This window comes from Mollisia scopiformis, assembly GCF_001500285.1.
Source record: "Mollisia scopiformis unplaced genomic scaffold LY89scaffold_16, whole genome shotgun sequence".
Taxonomy (NCBI): domain Eukaryota; kingdom Fungi; phylum Ascomycota; class Leotiomycetes; order Helotiales; family Mollisiaceae; genus Mollisia; species Mollisia scopiformis.
In genome coordinates, this window is record NW_017263596.1 from 782740 (window position 1) to 802065 (window position 19326).

At 47.9% G+C, this 19326-nt stretch overlaps 7 protein-coding genes across 7 annotated transcripts; 4 read left to right on the forward strand and 3 right to left on the reverse strand.

Annotated features, from left to right (window-relative positions):
* The first annotated feature begins 538 nt into the window (after positions 1 to 538).
* Positions 539 to 3349, forward strand: LY89DRAFT_686519 (HET-domain-containing protein). Its single transcript, XM_018215304.1, has one exon. It carries the CDS (start codon positions 702 to 704, stop codon positions 3210 to 3212), a length of 2511 nt encoding a protein of 836 aa, XP_018069278.1. The 5' UTR covers positions 539 to 701; the 3' UTR covers positions 3213 to 3349.
* A 57-nt stretch (positions 3350 to 3406) lies between these two features.
* LY89DRAFT_686520 (uncharacterized protein) lies at positions 3407 to 4563 on the forward strand. The gene is made up of 2 exons (XM_018215305.1): positions 3407 to 4115; positions 4169 to 4563. Exons 1-2 carry the CDS (start codon positions 3481 to 3483, stop codon positions 4185 to 4187), a joined length of 654 nt encoding a protein of 217 aa, XP_018069279.1. The 5' UTR covers positions 3407 to 3480; the 3' UTR covers positions 4188 to 4563.
* Positions 4564 to 4865: 302 nt separating this feature from the next.
* LY89DRAFT_686522 (uncharacterized protein) lies at positions 4866 to 6347 on the forward strand. The gene is made up of 4 exons (XM_018215306.1): positions 4866 to 5613; positions 5701 to 5823; positions 5903 to 6009; positions 6096 to 6347. Exons 1-4 carry the CDS (start codon positions 5017 to 5019, stop codon positions 6160 to 6162), a joined length of 894 nt encoding a protein of 297 aa, XP_018069280.1. The 5' UTR covers positions 4866 to 5016; the 3' UTR covers positions 6163 to 6347.
* Positions 6326 to 7691, reverse strand: LY89DRAFT_671324 (glycoside hydrolase; the record flags this gene model as incomplete). Its single annotated transcript, XM_018213210.1, has 4 exons — positions 6326 to 6426; positions 6541 to 6805; positions 6858 to 7236; positions 7327 to 7691. 4 exons carry the CDS (start codon positions 7689 to 7691, stop codon positions 6326 to 6328), a joined length of 1110 nt encoding a protein of 369 aa, XP_018069281.1.
* LY89DRAFT_686524 (uncharacterized protein) lies at positions 7559 to 8270 on the reverse strand. Its single transcript, XM_018215307.1, has one exon. The coding sequence runs from the start codon at positions 8096 to 8098 to the stop codon at positions 7799 to 7801; it is 300 nt and encodes a 99-aa protein (XP_018069282.1). The 5' UTR covers positions 8099 to 8270; the 3' UTR covers positions 7559 to 7798.
* Positions 8271 to 10056: 1786 nt separating this feature from the next.
* On the forward strand, positions 10057 to 11290 carry LY89DRAFT_124993 (uncharacterized protein). Its single transcript, XM_018205191.1, has 2 exons — positions 10057 to 10418; positions 10473 to 11290. The coding sequence occupies exon 2, from the start codon at positions 10487 to 10489 to the stop codon at positions 11171 to 11173; it is 687 nt and encodes a 228-aa protein (XP_018069283.1). The 5' UTR covers positions 10057 to 10418; positions 10473 to 10486; the 3' UTR covers positions 11174 to 11290.
* Positions 11291 to 15962: 4672 nt separating this feature from the next.
* LY89DRAFT_686529 (uncharacterized protein) lies at positions 15963 to 16467 on the reverse strand. The gene has a single exon (XM_018215308.1). It carries the CDS (start codon positions 16228 to 16230, stop codon positions 16072 to 16074), a length of 159 nt encoding a protein of 52 aa, XP_018069284.1. The 5' UTR covers positions 16231 to 16467; the 3' UTR covers positions 15963 to 16071.
* Between the last annotated feature and the right edge of the window lie 2859 nt (positions 16468 to 19326).

Below are 19326 nucleotides of genomic sequence, written 5' to 3' on the forward strand. Positions count from 1 at the left end.
ACTGCTGTTATTGTCAACTCTTTTGCTTCGCATTTCCTCTAATCTTTTTGTGTGTAGCGATGACAGAAGCATGAGACGTGTGGTGGGAAGCCCGAAGCGAGCAAATGGACACCCATGAAACGAGATTTTCTTTTCGCGCTTCAAAGAGTTCGGAGTTTCCTTCAAATACTTGATCTTCAAAGGTCTTCGAGAATGAATACTCCTTTTCCAATGAATGTTGAGACGGAAGCAGTTCGAGCAATGAATGCAGACCCTCAAGGATAATTCCAACACCAGATATCCAAGCAACCATCCAGCATCCCCAGAGCGAGTAGCGAGCATTACTCATCTCACGTCCACTTCAATCAACTCCTTTGCAAGGGCCTTTTCTCATGAGAAACTCGATCATGTTTTGATCTACTGGGAGTCATTTAAATTGCCTGCCTGCATGCTTAAGCGCGGCTCCCAAAATGGTCTGCGTTAGTGTGCATCCTTGCGGCGCAGCATCCACTTCCATGGCAATCTGTATTTCGATGCCTAAATCGCATCACCACCAAACCTACCCCATTGTCTGACACCTTTCTCTATTATTTTGAGAGCCAATCCTCCAAATATGTCGTGTTTATGTTGTTTGCGTGGCAAATGATACTACTTGTGCAGCTTTGTACTGCATTTTGATTTCAGACGATCTTTACAGCTTGCTGGATTCAATCGTTAAAGCCATGCCTGAACAGCAAATTGATCCACAAAATACACCCGAAAATGGCTCGCTCGAAGAGGATATCCCAGCAGAGCGGTCTGAAAGCGAGGAAGAAGAGGAAATGCAGCCTCTCGAATATACGCAGCTCGACATCACGACACAGGAGATGCGATTCTTGACGCTCGAGCCTGCTGCACCTGACACTCTTCTCAAATGCTCCATGTCTATAGAGCCACTCGAAAAGTGCAAGCCTTATACATATATTATCAACACAAGAGGTAATCCCATTTCGTGGCTTGGAATCTCCATCGATGGCAAATCCAAGCACGTGACCAGGAACATCTGCGAATTCCTCGCTCATATCAGATCAAGAGACGTTCCCCAGCGATTATGGTTTCGAGATGTATGCATAAACCATCAAGATTCAGAAGAGAAATCTCGATACTGGAACCAAGAATGGATGGACACAATGATCAAGCACGCAGAGAAAGTTGTTGATCTCAGCGAAGTCATGGCCGAGTTATGGGACAAAGGAGAATTACCGCGACCGTTTCCTCGAACGGCCAAAGATTGGAGCCATACGAGGCAGCCAAAGGAGACGAAACATCATCCTTGCCCCCTGCAGATGCAGAAGGGATGGGTTGATCCTCCGCCGCCTCACCAATATCTGCCACTAGACTATGTGGCAGACGAGTTTCGCCTCGTCGTACTCTGGAAAGCAGAGAACTATGACGACCCTTTACGAGCTGCACTAGCATACTCAGTCATGCACGACGATGTCGCGTATCACTGCTTGTCATATACTTGGGGCTCAAGTGAGGAAGAACCAACATGTCCTATACTCCTCAATGGGCAGACCTTCATGATCAGAAAGAACCTCGATCGATGTCTCCGGGAACTTCGTGACAAGGTGAACAAAAGCAATATATGGATTGATGCAATATGTATCGATCAGAACAACATCCCTGAGCGCAACCGTCAGATACCAAGGATGCTAGAGATTTACGAGGCAGCAGATGTTGTCCTCTCTTGGATTGGAGAAGGTGATGAAGCGAGCGACACGGCAATAGACTTTCTCGATGAGTTGAAAAGTCCAAAGCTGCAGCCGGATGATAATGGCAATTGGGGTCCATACACAGTCAAAGAAGACGATGAGTGGAAAATCACACCGATTCCTGATCTACCCCAACGACTTGCAGCTCTGTATCGTTTGTTCCTCAGACCATACTTTCGACGAATCTGGGTCATTCAAGAACTCGCAGTCGCGAATCTTCCTTCCGTATACTGTGGTAAGAAGAAAGCAGCTTGGAGTCAATTAGACATGGCGGCATATCATCTCTTAGACATTCTGCACCGCGATCGCACAATGCCAGCTCGAATGATGGCTGCGGATCCGTTGTTGAAGTCGGTCTCAGACCAAGACATCTGGTTTGTTCGGAAGCTCTTTTACTTTCGTCATCTACGCTCCAGGAATGCAGACCATTGGTTGGGACAGACTAATTTCTCAAAACTCAAAGAGAACTCGCCTGGGATTCTCGATGCTTTGATTCTTGGTCGAGACTTCGAAAGCACTGCGCCGCACGATAAAGTTTTTGCTCTCTTGAATCTAGCGCAGGATATAGAGGGGCTTGACTTCAAATTGGACTATTTGACATCTTTGTCTCAAACTTATCAAGAGTTTGCAACTGCAGTGGCAGAAAAGACTAGAAGTCTCGATATCATTTGCGCAGCAGAGAACAGCAATTCTGGTCTAGACATGCCAACTTGGTCTGCAGATTGGAGTACCCCGTCAAAAGCAAGCAGTCTCGTCCGTCGAGAACACATCCCCAACGTCTACATGTGGGCCGTACAAGATATCTCTGGCTCCATATACCACACTTGTGGACCCACCAACCTCACGCCCAGATTCTCCTTCAACAATTCTATCCTCGAAGTAGCAGGCTTGATCCTCGATTCCGTCAAATCTGTCCATTTGCAAGAGGATTCCGACACCGGCAAGTCTATAGGCAAATGGATGAGCATAGCAGCTAATGCTTTGCTCACTGAAGAAGAAAACCAGGCACCGGGATTGAATATGCCGTTCATGGAGAAATTCTGGTCCATGCTAGCAGGCGACGTGACTGGGGTGTGGTCTGTCGAAATAAAACCAACTTCTGGATCTCTCAGAGAGGAAGAAAATGAGAACGTTAGTTTTCGGCCAGTGTGTGTGAAAGAAGATGAATGCAAACATAGGATGCGGAATACCTCTGCTGATGTCTTCCGAATCGTCACGAGAGGAAGAGCTTTGATCATTACCGAGAATGGATTGATGGGCCTTGCGCCTGAAAATGCGAAGCCAGGACAGAGGCTGGGTATTTTGAGTAAGTGTAGTGTACCAGTTTTGTTGGGGGAGAATGAAGATGGGAGTTATACGTTCAAGGGAAGTGCTTTTGTGCAAGGGTGGATGGAAGGAGAGGCTTTGGAAGATGTTGGAATGAATACTGAAGAAGCTTGGGAGGTACTGGATGAATCTGGCAGGTTGAAGATCGTATAATCTCGTTGAACGCAAGAGGTCGTTACTTCATGAAAACTGTGCCATATTGTAGGTAAGTATTCAGATCACATGTAAACGCATGTGAATTGACGCGTAGATGTTGGAAATAATTGAAGCAAGGGCTGCATGCAAGCCACAATATTAGTCGCATGTCACCAGCTACATAAGACATTCGAACAACATCACCTTACATTCAATATTTTCTTGATCAGCACCACACCATGACTGTTGTCCGACACACACATCAGTGAATAACTTGAATTCGATCATGAGCTTCCGAATGCGACGATGCTCACTCTCGTTGAGATGCAGCCCTCAATCGAGTGCACCTATCAGGATCGTGCGTGATAGGCACCCACAGAAAGGGCATATGGCTCACGATGGTCGCATTTCACTTGGTATCCTGAAGAGCTTCTATCCCTCTGAAAGTAACATAGCACTTATTTCAGAGCGGCTTGAAAAGTTTGCTGCCCAGCAGGCCAAATTCGACATACACTTCAATTATCCATTCATCGAAAGAATTGCGCACAGCCGTCAAACATCATCAAAATATGTTATGAAGTTTGATCTTCTCTCACCCTTCCTCAAGACACTCCGTGCCGACCTTGGAGACCTGCTCGGAGACACTTTGACTTACCAAAGCTTTGGAGGCAGGAAAAAGCCGTTTCCGCATCCCATAGTTCCATTCAATCAAAACGCATGGATCGGACACTGGGGTAAACCTCTCAACCCCAGACCAAGACTGTCACTCGGCGGCGTTGTAACGAGAGAGGAAGCGGAAGCCGAGCTTCGATATCCACAGCAATTGGACCCAAAAGATCTGGGTCCTCTAGAAGCCCGAGTGTTAGGTGAAGGCGAGAATGACTATTGGAGCTTTCCAACTTTTCCATTTTTGGGAACAAGGTGAGTGATGCTTCTGCTTATCAACCAGCATTCCAGATCCTAACCACATACAGTCAGGACGATGAACCGTGATCGAGATAGATCTCATTGTGATGGAACAGAATCTTTTGTGGATTGTGCAGGGCTAAGTCGGAAATGGCTTTCAGAAGGGGACGAACAAGTGAAACCACTTAGCGAGCATATTGGGGTGACTTCACACCCTATCGAGACCTATTCGAATAGACGTTGACTTACGAGGATTTGGCGGTGTGTGAAAGAAGGACACCAAAATAAGACAGGATGTGCCCCAAGTCAAGAGAGGTCTGTGTTGGGTCAGTGAGAAAATTCCTTCTGGACAACTTACAAAGTCCTCGCCTCCCGCTGGGTGTGATTGATCTAAGCAAGACAAGAACTCGAAGCCGTAGGCCCTTTATCTCTACAGTTTTACTTCTAATGAATCGATTTCCAGAGCTTCAATGGACCCCCATACTCAAGCGAGAGACAAATATTCTGTGCTTGCTCAAAAGGCTCGGATTTCAATGTGAATTCATTAAGTCACGTGATGAACAGATCTATCTCCTCGTCGCCTATCAAGCCTCGAATTAATGTAACTATTAGAAAACCAGATCCTCATGCGTCTATTGCGATCACACATCCATACCGGAAACCTCAAATCCCAATCTCGCGAAATGAGGGCATTCCCAGCTCCCGCGGCAGCGGCCGCACAGACGCGACCTGAGGCATGTTTCACCATATCTTGCCCCTTCCCCTTTCCGTTTCAGCTTATTCGCCATCATCCACTGGAGACCATTTCTGAAGATATATATCCTTTCCTCCTATCTTTTTTTTCATCTGATCATTCATCCCAACACCTGCACTTCTGTCTTCTCAATACTCAAGGGAAAGAATAGGGAGGATCAAAATGGCTCTAACATCCCACCGAACACGGCGTCTCTTGCTTTTCATCTCTAAACCCCTCCTCTCCGCCCTCTTCGTAACAGCTCTCTTACGATTAATATTCTATCCCTCCTCATCCAGCAAAAAACCCATCAATCCCCACCCACACCTCTCAAAAGCCCTCATCCTCGCCACAACCGCCTCCTCAAACCTAACCTGGCTCACGCCCTCCCTCATAGAGTCCACCCACTGGGACACCTACATCTACAACACCTCTCTAACCCCCTCCCTTCTTCCCCAAAATTCCCGCTCCTCCCCATCCCAACTCACCGTCCCCCTCAACAAAGGCAACGAAGCAATGCCCTACCTAACCTTCCTCACGACCCACTACCACACCCTCCCCTCCCTCATGTTCTTCCACCACGACCACTCCCAAGCCTGGCACCAACCCTTCTCCTCGTCCTTCGAACTGCGCCACCTGAACCCGCTCACCGTCCTCAGAGATGGGTATGTGTCTCCGCGCTGCTTGCCGGGGTGCGAGAACGTGATTGAACTCAGTGGGGATGTGGTGCCGCTGGAGGAGATGGGGACTGCGACGAGGGAGGTGCAGATTAGTACTTTGGTTCGTATCTTTCCCTTTCTTTCCTCTCTCTTTTTTTTTTGGTTGTGGTGAGAAGGAGAGGGAGGGGCTGATGTGAAGGGGGAATAGTTACATAATTTCTGGCTCGACAAAAACGGAAACAGACAAAAAATCCCAGAGAAAATCGCAGCGCCGTGCTGTGCGCAGTTCGCCGTCTCTCGGGAGGCTGTGAGGAGGAGGAGTTTAGCTGAGGTGAGTTAGTTGTTGTTCCCCCCTAGAGGAGAGAGGAGAGGAGAGGGAGGGGTGGGCTGATGTTTGGTGTGGTTGATAGTGGGAGGCGTTGAGGGATTGGTTGGTGCAGACGGAGTTGGGGAGTCGGCAGAGTGGGAGGTTGCTGGAGTGGACTTGGCATTTGTGGTTTGGGAAGGAGGCTGTTTTGTGGGTACCTTCTTCTCTTTTTGTGATTACCGGGAGGGGGGACTTGGAGTTCTTAGTGTGTGTGAAGGGTGGCTAATGAGATGCAGTTGTCCGGAGGAAGAGAAGTGTCTTTGTGATGTTTATGGGGTTGGGGAGTGTGGTGGGGAGTTGTGAGGTTATGGAAAGAGACGAGATTTTGGGGGAAAGAGGACGATTTGCTGCGTTTAGCGTTACTTTCTTAGATTGGTGTATGGGTTTGCTTTGCATTTTGATGGAGTCCTTGTGGTGTTATATGTACAAGAATTGGAAGATATATACAGAGAAGAAGAGAGCCAATTTATGTTGGACACCCACCAACAGGATAATTACAACTACTCTCCTTCGCCGCTCCCGTAATACGTACATCCTCAAACGTCACATTATTACAACTTCCATCACCTAAATATCAAAATTAGCCACTAAACTCAACCAAGCAGCTTTATATCCACAGAGATCCAAATCCCCACTATCATCTCTCGCTCCCTCCAAGCAAAAGAAAATCCAAAAACTCACCACAAAGCACATAAACCCCCATCCCACCACTACCGCTCATACTTCCGCTCACATTCCTAAACACCACCCCCTCGACCACCACCCCACTACTCGGCCTCCCCGTCGGGCCCCCATTCAAATAATCCTGCTGCACATCAATCCCATACGTCCTTATCCCCTCCAACCACAAATTCTCATACGTGACATTAGCCACCCATCCCGTTGCGTTGAAATTCGTTTTAATCCTCGCTCCGTTGGTTCCATTGATTAATGTACTATCCTTAAACTAGCTATTTGTCAATTAAAAATCTCAATCAAGAAGGAAGAGAGGAGTGTACCAGGATATCGGTCACGTTATTATCAGCCTTCCCACCCACAGACCCGATACTGAGGCCGTGACTCCCGACACAGTGCACATTCTCGACCACAATCCGATCACCGCTGGTGATAGCCACGCAATCATCCTGGTTCCAGACTCTGATATCCTTGATTAGGAGATCGGAACTGGAGCTGATATCGATACCGTCCGAATTATGGGCAGCGGGCAGACCATTCGAGCGGTTATTCGACGCGTCGCCGGCGGAGTTGTCGAGGGTTAGGTTGGAGAGCGTGAGGTTTGTGGAGGAGGTGATGGATATTAGGTGTGCGGGCCAGTTGTGGATTGTGAGGGAGGCGAGGGTGGAGTTGTGGAGTTTGAGGGTGAGGAAATGGTTTGGTCTTTACGTTTTTTTTTGTTAGGAAGAGGAAATGGGGGGGGGGGGGGGGGGGGGGGGGGGGGGGGGGGGGGGAGAGGGGAGAGAGGGGTACTTTGGTACGCCACCATTGGAACCGAGACCGTCCCAGTATAATTGTCCTGCGCCGTCGATGACAGCATCTGGTTCAGCAGTGATGGTTATATTTTTGCCGCCGATGGAGATGGGGGTGAAGGAAGAGGAGTTTGTGAATTCGAAGGTTGTGATGCCGGAGAATGTTATGGTGGTGTTTTCTTTGAGTTTTGAGAGGTTGATGCTGGAGGCGCTGGGGGCGGTGATATTGCGGAGGATGATGGATGTACAGGATGCGACGGCGGGAGCGATTTGAGAGTAGGTGGTGCAGAGACATGGTGTTGGGTCTGCTGGAGCGAGAGTGATGAGGATTGAGAATATGAAGGGAAGTGAAAGGATGGAATGCATTTTGAGTTGGCTAATATAATACACGAAAGACAAAAGGTTGAAACGCACAATAGCTTGCACAAAATAGATAAGAAGAAACGGCTGAGATTTATACATTGTTGTTTAACTCAAAATATGAAAATACCAGTACTTTTAATTTTCATCTCATCTTTCCCAAACAAAGTGTTTCGGGAAAACTCGCGGGTGACATTGCACAGCAAATATAGAGTGCGGGGTTCATTTTTTCCTTGGGCCGATGATCCCCAGCCGAAGACATTCGTTCGTATCTTCGTAGCTTCTTGTATAATTATGCAAAGAAGACAGTGTGTGATGAAATCTGAAAAGAAGAACAGATAAAAACTAAGACTCTTGTGATCTCCGCATTTAGAAAAGTGAGGGGACATCTCGTATGAAGATTGATTCTCCATGGGTCAGACGTGAATGCTGGGCTGTGGACGAAAACGGAATTTGAAAGAAGAGGAAACGAAGATGGTTATTACTACACCTATCCAGATCGTTCAACATGTATGTATTTGAGGAGAATCTCAAGCACAGATAATGAAAGAGTGTCAAGATGATAGATGAGAAGACCGAAGTTTGAGAGTCGAAGGATGAGAAAATGACGAAGCGAGAAATGTTGCGAGTAAGTGTGCATCACGTGCGGTACTAGACTAGCGTCATCAAATCACCCATTCTCGTGTTTCTTTTCCTGGACTGCACACCAACCAACGGAACAGAGCAGGGAGCCTTGAGCGGCTCAATGCATGACAGACCGACATGGCATCCCAAGCGGATACGGAATGTTGCTACAGTACTGCATGCGGCGAGGAATCAAATCATGATATGTGTGATGTCTCGAGCAAACAGGCTCGCTCTCCTCTCCTCTCTTTTCTCTTTCCCGACGTGTCACCATGCCGTTCGGTGCATATTTCCCGGCAGAATACAGGAATGGAATGGAATGCAATGAAAGGTGCGTCTCCTTCTGATATTGATTTGCTGGGAGTCATAAACACCAGGAATCCTTCCCTCGTCTTGGTCTGCACATCAGCATCGAAAGGATTTGAACGGCATACGGCATACAACGTACTCGGCTGCATGAGAGAGTTTGGGATGGGGGCTGAATCTCGCGCAAGGTGGACCAGTCGCCGTTGCTGCTGAATCTCGGGCTGCTTTTTGGGGGAAGAGTGAGCGTCGCACGGGGGCGGTTTGACGGATGAGAGAGTCGTTTTGATGCATCTGATGCATTTAATGCAACTCAAGTCCCAGTCCCAGTCCCAGTCCCAGTCCCAATCCATGTGTGTTGGTCTTGCTGGCCATTATTATTGCTGACGCCTCTCCTTTTTGCTGGCTCTCCTTTCGCCTTCCCTTTTTTTTTCCTTTCCCTCCCTCCGAACTCGCGATCCTCTGCTTCTGCCTGAAGAAGAAGCCGTCTCACACCAGCAACGCACATCCTCGCTCGACCCGACCATCCCACCATCACATCCACCGCATCCACCTTGAAGAACTGCAAGTCCGCCACGGCAACTGCAACTGCGCCATGATTTCTTATGCTGTCAGGCGATCCGCGGTCAAGGCCTCCATCGCCGGCCACTCATCATCACCCAGTCGAATCAGTGCACCCTCTTTCACATCTCACATCACCGGTGGCGGGCGGTACAGTAGGGAACATGTTCCAAGGGAGGCTACAGGGATTGAGACACTAATAGCGCCCTTGCTCGGGCTGTTGTTAGTGTCTCTGGTGTGGCCTTGTACCCCTGTAACTTTCTCTCCTTGTTGCATAATCTCCACTCTCACACGGAAAACTGTCTGGGGCGACGGAAGGATGGGCAGGTTCATATAAGGGCGAGCCTTTTTCGCACTCTCCTTCTCAGTCTCTTGCCGGACGCTGCTTCGTGCTCCCGATGCTGGACGAAGAGCTCTCCTTCTGCTCTCTCGCGTCCCTCGACACAACTCCCTTTTGTTCCCCGTCTTCTCTGCCTGATTCCGGCTTCGGCTTCGACCTCTGGACATCTTTTGATGCACCTCGGGTCAGCCAATGACCGTCGCTGCACGCTTTCGAAGGATGGGGCCCACAAATGATGCAATCCACGACCCCTCATTGGCTCATCCCTGCTCCCACACTTCACTCTGCCCGTGAGGAGGGCAGAAAGGCGTGCCAAGCGAAATGCCCATCCCCTCTAGGACGGCCAGCACCACCAAGGGAGGAGGGATCTCGAAGTCGATGTGATGGCGGAACTCGATTATGATGATGTGTGTAGTGCCATCATTGTCATAATGGGTTGGTCTGGTCTGGTCTGGTCTGATATACCTTTTTACTTGGGGTACCGATTAAGCTCTTCGGTGTGGAAGGAGGAGTGAGTGGTAAGTCCTTCACAACGTGGGGTCCTGTGCTGTCCTGTGCTGTCCTGTCCTGTCCTGTCAGAGGGCAGTGGTGCGCAGCTGCGGTAGGTGTTCCCGCACTCTCTCTTCTCCCATCTTACTGCACGCACGCACTCTCTCGTCTCGTCTCTCGTCCCTCCTCTTTCGCGTGTCGACTCTCTCAACTCACGTTTTTTCCTCTCTCGCCAACCGAGTCTGCGTCGCTCATCTTCCCTCGCCCAAACCCCTCCGACTCTCAATTCTATTTCTTCCTCACTGCCACCAACCAATTTCTCTCCCTCTTCCTCAATCATCTTCTCTTTCTACAAATTGTCTTCGCTTTCGCACACAATTCCACTTCACGATTTCAGGACTCGATTTTCGAGAAAGGTAAGCAAGACTCCCGCCCCGACAGCTCCTCATTTTACTGACCTCGCTGCCTAGTCCTCGCTCTCACCATGGCCACCACCCAATCTTCTCAACCCGTCCAAGGCGACAATCTCCAAACTCCAAAAACACCGTCAACACCATATCGCGATGATTTTAATCTCACTCCTAACACGAATACCACGACGTCTTTCGCCGACAGCGGATTCTTCTCCTCTCCCACCGGAGACCCATGTCACGGCACGGGATACAAAGACTGGGTTTTATTCCCCTCAGATGAGGGAGAAGAGGATGGTAGTTTCGGCGACGGCAGTGGATTTTTGGATACGAGGGGTTTCTTTAGGGATGCGGATGAATGTGTGATGATTGATTACGAGTCCGATGTTCATCACGAGGAGGAATATTCGCAAAATCCTACCACGACTGCAAGCTCATCACTCACGCTCGACTCCCACGCACCATATTCTCCACACACAGAACTCGTCAAAGCGCTTGAGAATCACCACATTTCTTCATCACCACCGCCCAAATCACCTAAACTACCAAGATCAAAGGACTCCGAAGACGAGGAAAGCGAAACATCCATGCTCCAAATCTGGCAACAGCGCTCAGAGCGCCACGAACTGCTCTCCTACAAATTCGAGCAACCGCCCTACACTTCGCGGGAACATCTGTTGCCGGTCTTCAGGCAGTCATCGAGAGTGAGGAAGAATGGTGCGGTGCGACCTTCACAACGGAAGAGTGTTCTTAGAAATTAATCGGTCGGGTGCTGACGTGTGCGTGTGAGTGATATGGGAAGGAGTTTTGCTTGCGATGTTTTCGTTTTCTAGGTTACGAGGTAATGATGTTGAAGCTACGATACGATACCAAGATTGATAGTTTTCTCCTCGAGAAGAGAAGAGAGAAGGAAGCACAGTGGGCGGGTTATTTAGTATTTTCCGAGCTGGTTGCTTCTTTTCTTTTTTGTTCTCTGCCGTCTGTTTTAGTTAAGTTTAGCTGGTATTTATTGGGTTTTTGTGGATATTTGAATGTGGAAGGGAATGGGAAGGGAAAGGAAGGGGAAAACTATATTTAGCTGTTATAGCTGGGTTGGATGAGAGGGGCTGGATGGATATTGGATTAACCAATCTACACACATGCTCAAATCTGTCTGGTCTATATCTCGTCGAAGTGAGATGTGAAGGATGAGTTTTTCGTCCCATTTCTATCCCTGCTGTGAATTGGATTGAATTGGAGATGAGATGGAGATAGGATGAAAAGCTTCCCCACAATTTGATCTTCGTCCCATTAAATCCCCGCAGTCTACAGTCCATCTATTCCATGATCCACACTCTCCACCATTCTCATGATATTCCTTACCACAACTCTTAAGAGTCTGGATATCACAACGAGCTTATCGTAGATTAATTCCCACGCCACCCACCTGTGCCCGTGTCCTTGAATGGTTGTGGGTAATATTTCTACGGCTTGGAGGAGGGTTCGGAGTGTTTCCCCCACACAGCAATCCTGCGCTTTGTGTGTGAAAATTTCAGATCTCTAGATTTCGCATCCACCTCCCCCTCCCACACTCGCATGTGGTATTCTAGATAATGTTGGCTTTCCCCGCAATAGGGTACATAGATGTATATAATTTGAGTCGTAGATGCTAAACCTTCCCACCATCCCATGTTTTCGTGTTGTCAAGTTTCTTTACCACCGCCTAGTCCTTGGAATGAATCAATTCATCCCGTAAAAAAACAAAGAAGCTGTAATACATGAACTCCCTACCCCCACCCCAGCTGTTGCCCTTTGCCACGATCGAGGTCCCGGTTTGCATCCTCTGAGACTAAATTAGAGTTTAGGTTGGTCCAGTTTATCGGCTGCTAGGTATTTCATGTCTCCCTTTTACAGCATGATTTCTACAGTTTGGCCAGAAGGAATTTCCATGCTCCCCGCAACTTTGAAATGTTTCTAATCTGCGAAGCTGTTTATCTCAGGGTTATGAAGTTCTGTGCAAGGTCATTGCCGTGGGGTATATTTTTTTGGTCTTGATCTGGATGATTTTACATTTTCATTCGTTGGGGTTGAGGGATGGATGGCTTTGAGGAGCTCGCTTTCTTGATGTGGATGAGCTAGCTAGTTGTCGCGTTTTTGGGTGTGTTGGTTTCTATCACGATGCGAAGTGAGGACATCCCCACGATCTTCATTTGGTGTTCGTTCGTGTTCCAGTCTCTGAGATTGGGTTAAGGTTTAGGTCCCCAAAACTTACTCCACTCCACTCGACAGCTGGTTTCATTTGCGGCCATGGTCATCATGCTTGATTCGTTTTGAGATAAAGACGGATTTGGCCTCCTTCATTGATGCTAGCTTCTCCAGACTTTAGATCCTTGCTTCTGCGAATGCTCGATAGTCTCTTGAGGAGGGATCTGAGCTTCCCCGCAATATACTTCAACTCATGGATCATCCCAGCTTTCGCAGTTACTTGACTACAGTTCCTCCATCCTGCGAGGTCGATGCGTGCTTCCCCGCAATCTGCAACATTAGCATTCCCATCCCACGTTTTCATTTCACGCTCGTTTTCTGTATACCGGAGTTTTCGTCTTTTGGATATTGCGGCTTGAGAAGGATTGAGATGAGTGAGTGTCATTTGCGCTGCGCCACATACTTCTTCAGTTGTTTACCATAGTGTCTATAGTCTGGAAGATGATTGCGCCTTGGGATTCACAAGATTTGGGGTCGAGATGAGGCGCTTGACCCTGAAGACTAGCTGATGTTTCGTCTCATACTGTATTATTCTAGACTTTTGTCTCGTGTTGCTACATTGCAAACTAAGCTCCATTGCGGCACTGCCCTTCAATTCATCTCAACTTCCCGTAACCTTCCATGCCATGCCGTCCCACCCCATGATCCAAACTTCTTCTCATTGACCTCCCCATCCCAGCCCCAACTTCATATAAAACATCACCGCCCGTACCAAAACCCCCCAAACTCTGGATAGGGTCCTCAGACCTTCTCGGATCCTTCACTTTTCCCTCTTCATTTCTCAGCAACTACGTACCCCATCCATGTGACACGATTCGTTTCGCGGGGAGGAACGTTACCAGCAGCCCATTCTTCCAAACGACGTGTTCGCCGCTGCGAGCTGAGGTGTTCCTGTCGGTAATTTCTTCATCCCAGCGTGCGCAATCTGGGATGTGCCGATGGGTTGTTGTGTTGTCTGGGATTACTCCGAAGTCATCAATCAATCTCCAAGGATTATTTTATTGTCTGTCTACAGTACTCCCCCGCGCAATATCGACACGGAAGAACAAAACTCCTCCCATCTCATTCTTTCGCATCAAAGTCTAGATCTAGAGGTTCGGGGCTCGTTATTCCGTGAGAGCTAGCTAGCTATATGCCGGTACTGTATATGATTCCGTGCGCGCGTGTTGTTGTTGGATTGCGTGGACGAAAAGAATTTGAAACGAATGAACGAGGATGTACACAAGCATCGGGTTTGTTCATCCTTTGGGGGTTTGAAGTTTTCGGTGCCTCCTTGGTAGGCCGCATCTCGTTTCCAGAACCTCGTTTTTTGTTCCTTCGAAGATTAAATTCTGTGTAACAATCATATCAGATAGGCACCAACACCCTCCCTTTTCTCTCTCTTCATAACAACATCTCGTTATCGCCATCCAAAATCCACTTTCCGCATCCATCCATTTCCCACCTCCCCTCCAATCACCCAACCCCGCACCCCACGCACCCATCCCACTTTCCACACGCAGCAGCCACCCTTCTAAAAATAACCCCTCCATCCACACACATCCACCACGAGCTTCCGAACTCAAATATATTACCCTTCTCGGCCGGTAGCGGATCCGGAACGAGTCGCTGTCTGCCCTTGGTAGGAATTCCTCTCTCAGTTAATATAACGAAACGTCATCTGGGAGCCCAGTTGCCCGAACGGGAGGGATTTATAGTAGGTGAGGACCGGAATAGATACCACATGGCCCGAGGCCGCGAATCTAGACCTAGTGGTTGATGTTTTGGGTAGATCTACTTGCCTTGCTTTGAGGATATTTCTCCGATGAGCTGAGAAAGCTGGGCTGAAAAAGCAAAGTGAAATGGAACGGAGGAGAGGATGGGATGGGATGGGAAGGGAAGGGAAGGGAAGGGAGGCTTTGTTGCAAATCGCAAATCTGCAGCTGTTTATTAATTTGGGGCGCTTGTTGGGGTGTGGCTTGTTTGTACGTTTGTGAGAGGAGAGGTGAGATTTGAGGTTCTGAGATGGGAGGCTTGGTGTATGATTTACTGGTGGGTTGGATGCCGAGGTATGGGCTTGAGGTGGAAGTTCTGGTGAGGGTAAGTACTGGGAGAGGTGGTGAGAAAATAGGTAGAAGATTGAGATAAGGTGAGTGAGTGGTGGTCTCGTAAGATTCGTATCAGGTTCGTACTCTTGATATCGTGCTCGCGTGAGCTTGTCATTGCAAACCCTAACTCAACTGTATTTCCGCTTTTTCTTCTTCTTTGCTAGCTTGGAATCTAGGTGTAGAGAACAACTCTTCTGTTGCACATCGATGATCTGCAGCCTTAATTACTATACATCTCAAGTCCATAAGTCTGTTCTCAACCTCCTGCTCCCGTCCTCGTGCTTTGACCGCCGTGGAGTCTCTGGAGACGTCAGTGGCTGACCAGCTATGAAATAAGCTTACTATGCCCTCCCTACTTTTCACGGATGCATGTATGCTAGTCGGGGATTTTGTGTCCCGGGGCTTGGGATGGGATTTGATCATGGGTTTGTTTCGCTGACGTTTCCTCCTCCTCCTCCTCTGCCACCGTCGATTGGGATATATCCATGATGAAAGGAGATTTTGTTGCAAGTCGTAGATATGCGGGTTTTTTATCCATATTAACTCCCGGTTTTGTGTTCGAGTGATGGGGTTTGGGGTTTGGAAGGGGGATGGACAGCTGCTGTTTTGAGATACCGCATCCTTTGATACCAAACTTTGAGAGAGGTGATGATGAGAGAAAGTGTTTTTGTTGCATGTCGTAGTTATGCGGGTTCTTTATCCATATTAACTTTCGATTTTGTGTTCGAGCATTGGGGTTTGGGTGTCGTGGTTGTGAAGAGCTGGGAGCTGAGTTACGTTTTGACGTCTCTCTTGCCTGTCACCAGCCACTCTGGAACAGCAAAAGGTATTCTTAAAGGAGCGTTTGTTGCAAGTCGACAATCTGCAGCTTCTTTACCCATATTGACCTTTACCATACCTCTTGTTCATAAGCAGTTGTGGTGTCCCAGAAAACGGAGCTTGAACCCTAGCCCTAAAGCTGACGTCTAACACTCATCCAGTCACTCATCCAGTCAAGCAAAGAATAAAAGCCTTTCTTGCACATCTACAATATGCAGGTTTTTTATCCATATTAACTTTTCCTTTAAACGTTGTCAATAGTGTGTATTGTGCTATCGGTGGTAACGAAGGAAACAGAGGTGGTGAGGATGGATGACAGACCCATGTCCCTGGAAATGAACGATGCCTCGGCTGACCGAAAACGCCGCGTACCACCTCGACGTCTAGTGACCTACTCGCACTCGAAGAGACATTTGTTGCACTTCGATGATATGCAGGTCTTTTAGCCTGCGTGTATAGCTTGTTCTTAAACACTGTTTAATAGTCCCATGGTTTGTGGGAGGTTACGACTACGAGAGAGAGGCGTAGTTGTGGCTGACAGCGGTCAAGGTTCGTTCCCAGCCCTGACGATGATGAGAAGGCAAGAAGCATCTTTGTTGCGTGTCTACGATATGCAAGGGTTTTAGCCTGCGGACTGGCTTGTTCTTATATTGATGTTTAAGCTTCATGGTGCGTGGTCTAGCTTGTGAGCGTGGTGCTGTGGCTTGGAGGAGCACCTGGTCATGGCTTTGATGAAGGGGAGATCAGAGGATTTGTTGCACTTCGTCGATATGCGTGGCTTTTAGCCTGCTGTTTTACTCGTTGCTACTGTTTGATGGCTGGAAGTTAAGCTTCCTGATCGATGCATAGTCAAGATGGTGGTATCTGTCGAGCAGGTGCAGGGACTCCACCTGCTGAGGAAGGAGTAGAAGAAGAAGTTTGTTGCGCATCTACAATATGCAAGGTCATTAGCCTGTCATGTGTGTCATACTTAGATCGTATCTTACGTTCATGGATCTACAGTCAAGCTCACTGAGGCGCAAGGTCATGAATTCGCCAAGGCTCATCTTCAGCCCTTTCTTACCATGACTCGAAGATCACGAGAGCCAGATTTGAAAGACGTACCTTCAAAGGCATCTTATTCACCCTGAAGTCCAGGGATATCGATAAACCTAGATGAAAAAGCAGGGGACATGGTATACCAGGAGAAACGTGATCCGTAAGCCTCGCCCCTCCTCTCCGTCTTGAGACGCCAAGAAACAGACACTACTCATACCCATCATCTCAAATCTTTTGTTGCACTTCTACAATATGCAAGTACATTAGCCGTCAAACACCTTCTCCTTCCCTCTCCCCCCAAAAGCTCATTAAACTTCCATCTCGCAAATAAGCTTCCCGTCCCCTGCCCACCAGGACAAGGGTTCCCCGCCGCTTGTCTCCCTGCTTTTTTTTCACTTGAATGGAAGTTTTGTTGCATTTCGGAGGCAACTTAATCTATATCCTTCCCTATTGTTTGACCTGGGAAATGAATCAAATGGTTTTGGGAGAGGAACGGAGATGGCGTTGGACGAGTCAGGATCCGTTTCGGCGAGTCAGGGAGGAAATTGCGGTCTGGGCTAGAGACCGAGATGTCGGGCATTGTTGCAAGTCGCATATATGCCGTGTCTGATAGTATACATGGGAAGACTGTCGACGATGTGTGTGAATAGAGATGTTGTAAGGTTTCTGGTTTGAGAGAAAATGGGAACGGTCACGTTACTTGGATGGATGGAGCCACTTGAAGAGGATCATAGTCGTTGTTGCAAGTCGCAGATATGCGGACTATATTAAGGTGCAGTGAAAAAGTGTTGATGATGTATAAGATTGGAAATATGACTGTGTGGTCATGGAGTACCAAATATGAGGCAGGTGGTATTGGATCTTTCGCACGAGAGAAGGAAAAGCATCTCAGCCACTTGACGAAGTCTTGAACATTTGTTGCAAGTCGAATATATGCAGAGATTATTACTATGCTTCTGAATGATCCTATGAAAGTATAAGAGTTTGTTTATGATGCAGTTAGTTGTGTGGAAGGGAAATATGTGGCTGGTGCTATTCCGAGCTTCTGGGCCCACACACGAAAGCGAGAGAAATCCAACCACTTGACGATCTCTCTCGTCTTTGACGCAAGTCGCACAAACGCACAAGATATTACTATACATTTACGAGATCCTATTCACGTCCGCCGAATGACCTAAGATGCAGCGTGGCGCAGTCCCAGGCCGATGTCAGATTGTCCGAACGAGGCTCTTTTGCACATCGCAGATATGCATATGATATTATTATGCTTCTAGAAGACTATATTGCAGCGCAGGATGAGCTTGTATGGAATGTTGTGGCGCGGCACGAAATAAGAGGCGGGTGATATAGATGGGGGATCTTATGTGATGTCAAGTATTTCTAAGCTGAGCGAGATGCGAGAGAAAGGGGTTCAACTTTTTCTGTGCACTTCGCAAATATGCAGGATGTATTACTATACTTCTGGAATGATAGTACAATCAGGTTTTCTACTATGCTATTGGATTTCTTGGAGCTCACACGAGATAATATGCATGGCGGGAACGAATCCATTCCCGATTTGCGGAATCCGAAAGTTAAGAAAGAACAAAATGGTCTCTGCGCGTGTTAAAATTTGTTCATCGTTACTATACATTAAAATCTATATGATAAGGTCATCGCTATGCTCTACCACCAACTGCTTTGAAGCATGAGCGGCTGAGATGTGGGGCTGCTTCGGGGGGAAAGCATTGCCATCCTAGAGAAGCAGTTTCCTCGGACTTGTGACTACAGAAGAACAATCCAGAAGCTGCCGGTTGATTGACTGCTTCCTCGTGGAGCTGCTTGGAGACCTAGGAACTTCAGAAATACAGTTCTCAAACGGGTTGTTAACCGCGGAAATAGAGCTGTCATCGAAGAACCGACCTCCCGTTGACATCAGCATGCTCGTATAGAGATAGAACGCTGCTAGGACATCGAAGAAGCCAATTATTCTACTGCGTGTCATGATTGATTGTCATCAATATGACTCTGCGAAGTACACATTGAGAGTGCTGAGCTGTTGAGAGGCTGAGATGAAATTCCTCGTCTCGCTCGTCCCTCAGCGACCCTCAGCTTCTTGGACATCCATGAGCATAGACACATTTCAAAGCCACGCTTGGCCCAGAAAGAATGTTTGTTGCAACTCGCACATCTGCATGATAGATTGATATACATCTTGAACAATATGATATCAAGGTGATGCGACTTCAGCGGCGAGCGGCTGGTGGGCGACTGGCAAGCGCATACTCCTCTACTCACGACGCACAAATATCAACACAAAAAAAGGAACTGCAACAACGCAACGAAATGTACCATAGATTGATATACATGAAGACATAATAACAGAACAGAAAGCGGATGGCGGTCTGACGTTTTCCATCGAGGCTCGAGGTGGCTGACCAAACAGCCTGAACAGAGCCGCCAACGTGGACTTCAACGTGTGGCTCTGCAGCTCAAAAAATATGTTTTGTTGCGGATCGCAGAGCTCCGGTACTTGCTCTCATATATGTCTTGCTTGTGTATAATAAAATCGTCGGGAAGAGGAGAGGTTGGGCGATGAAGAAATTCGGAGGCTGGAAGCGAGGTCTAGAATCTTTCGTTGCACGTCGAATATCTGCACAAGTTATTACTATGCTTCTCCCGCTAGGTATAGATGTATACTGACGAGATGTTATGATTGATGGCATTGTTGAAACTTGTTTGGTGGT

Bases quoted from the DNA above. Each gene is read 5' to 3' on its own strand.
- LY89DRAFT_686519 (XM_018215304.1), top strand. From the start codon at position 702: ATGCCTGAACAGCAAATTGATCCACAAAATACACCCGAAAATGGCTCG.
- LY89DRAFT_686520 (XM_018215305.1), top strand. From the start codon at position 3,481: ATGAGCTTCCGAATGCGACGATGCTCACTCTCGTTGAGATGCAGCCCT.
- LY89DRAFT_686522 (XM_018215306.1), top strand. From the start codon at position 5,017: ATGGCTCTAACATCCCACCGAACACGGCGTCTCTTGCTTTTCATCTCT. The intron at 5,614-5,700 runs GTTCGTATCTTT...AAGGGGGAATAG, and splicing joins AGGTGCAGATTAGTACTTTG to TTACATAATTTCTGGCTCGA. The intron at 5,824-5,902 runs GTGAGTTAGTTG...TGTGGTTGATAG, and splicing joins GGAGGAGGAGTTTAGCTGAG to TGGGAGGCGTTGAGGGATTG.
- LY89DRAFT_686524 (XM_018215307.1), bottom strand. From the start codon at position 8,098: ATGGAGAATCAATCTTCATACGAGATGTCCCCTCACTTTTCTAAATGC.
- LY89DRAFT_124993 (XM_018205191.1), top strand. From the start codon at position 10,487: ATGGCCACCACCCAATCTTCTCAACCCGTCCAAGGCGACAATCTCCAA.
- LY89DRAFT_686529 (XM_018215308.1), bottom strand. From the start codon at position 16,230: ATGAAGCTTAAACATCAATATAAGAACAAGCCAGTCCGCAGGCTAAAA.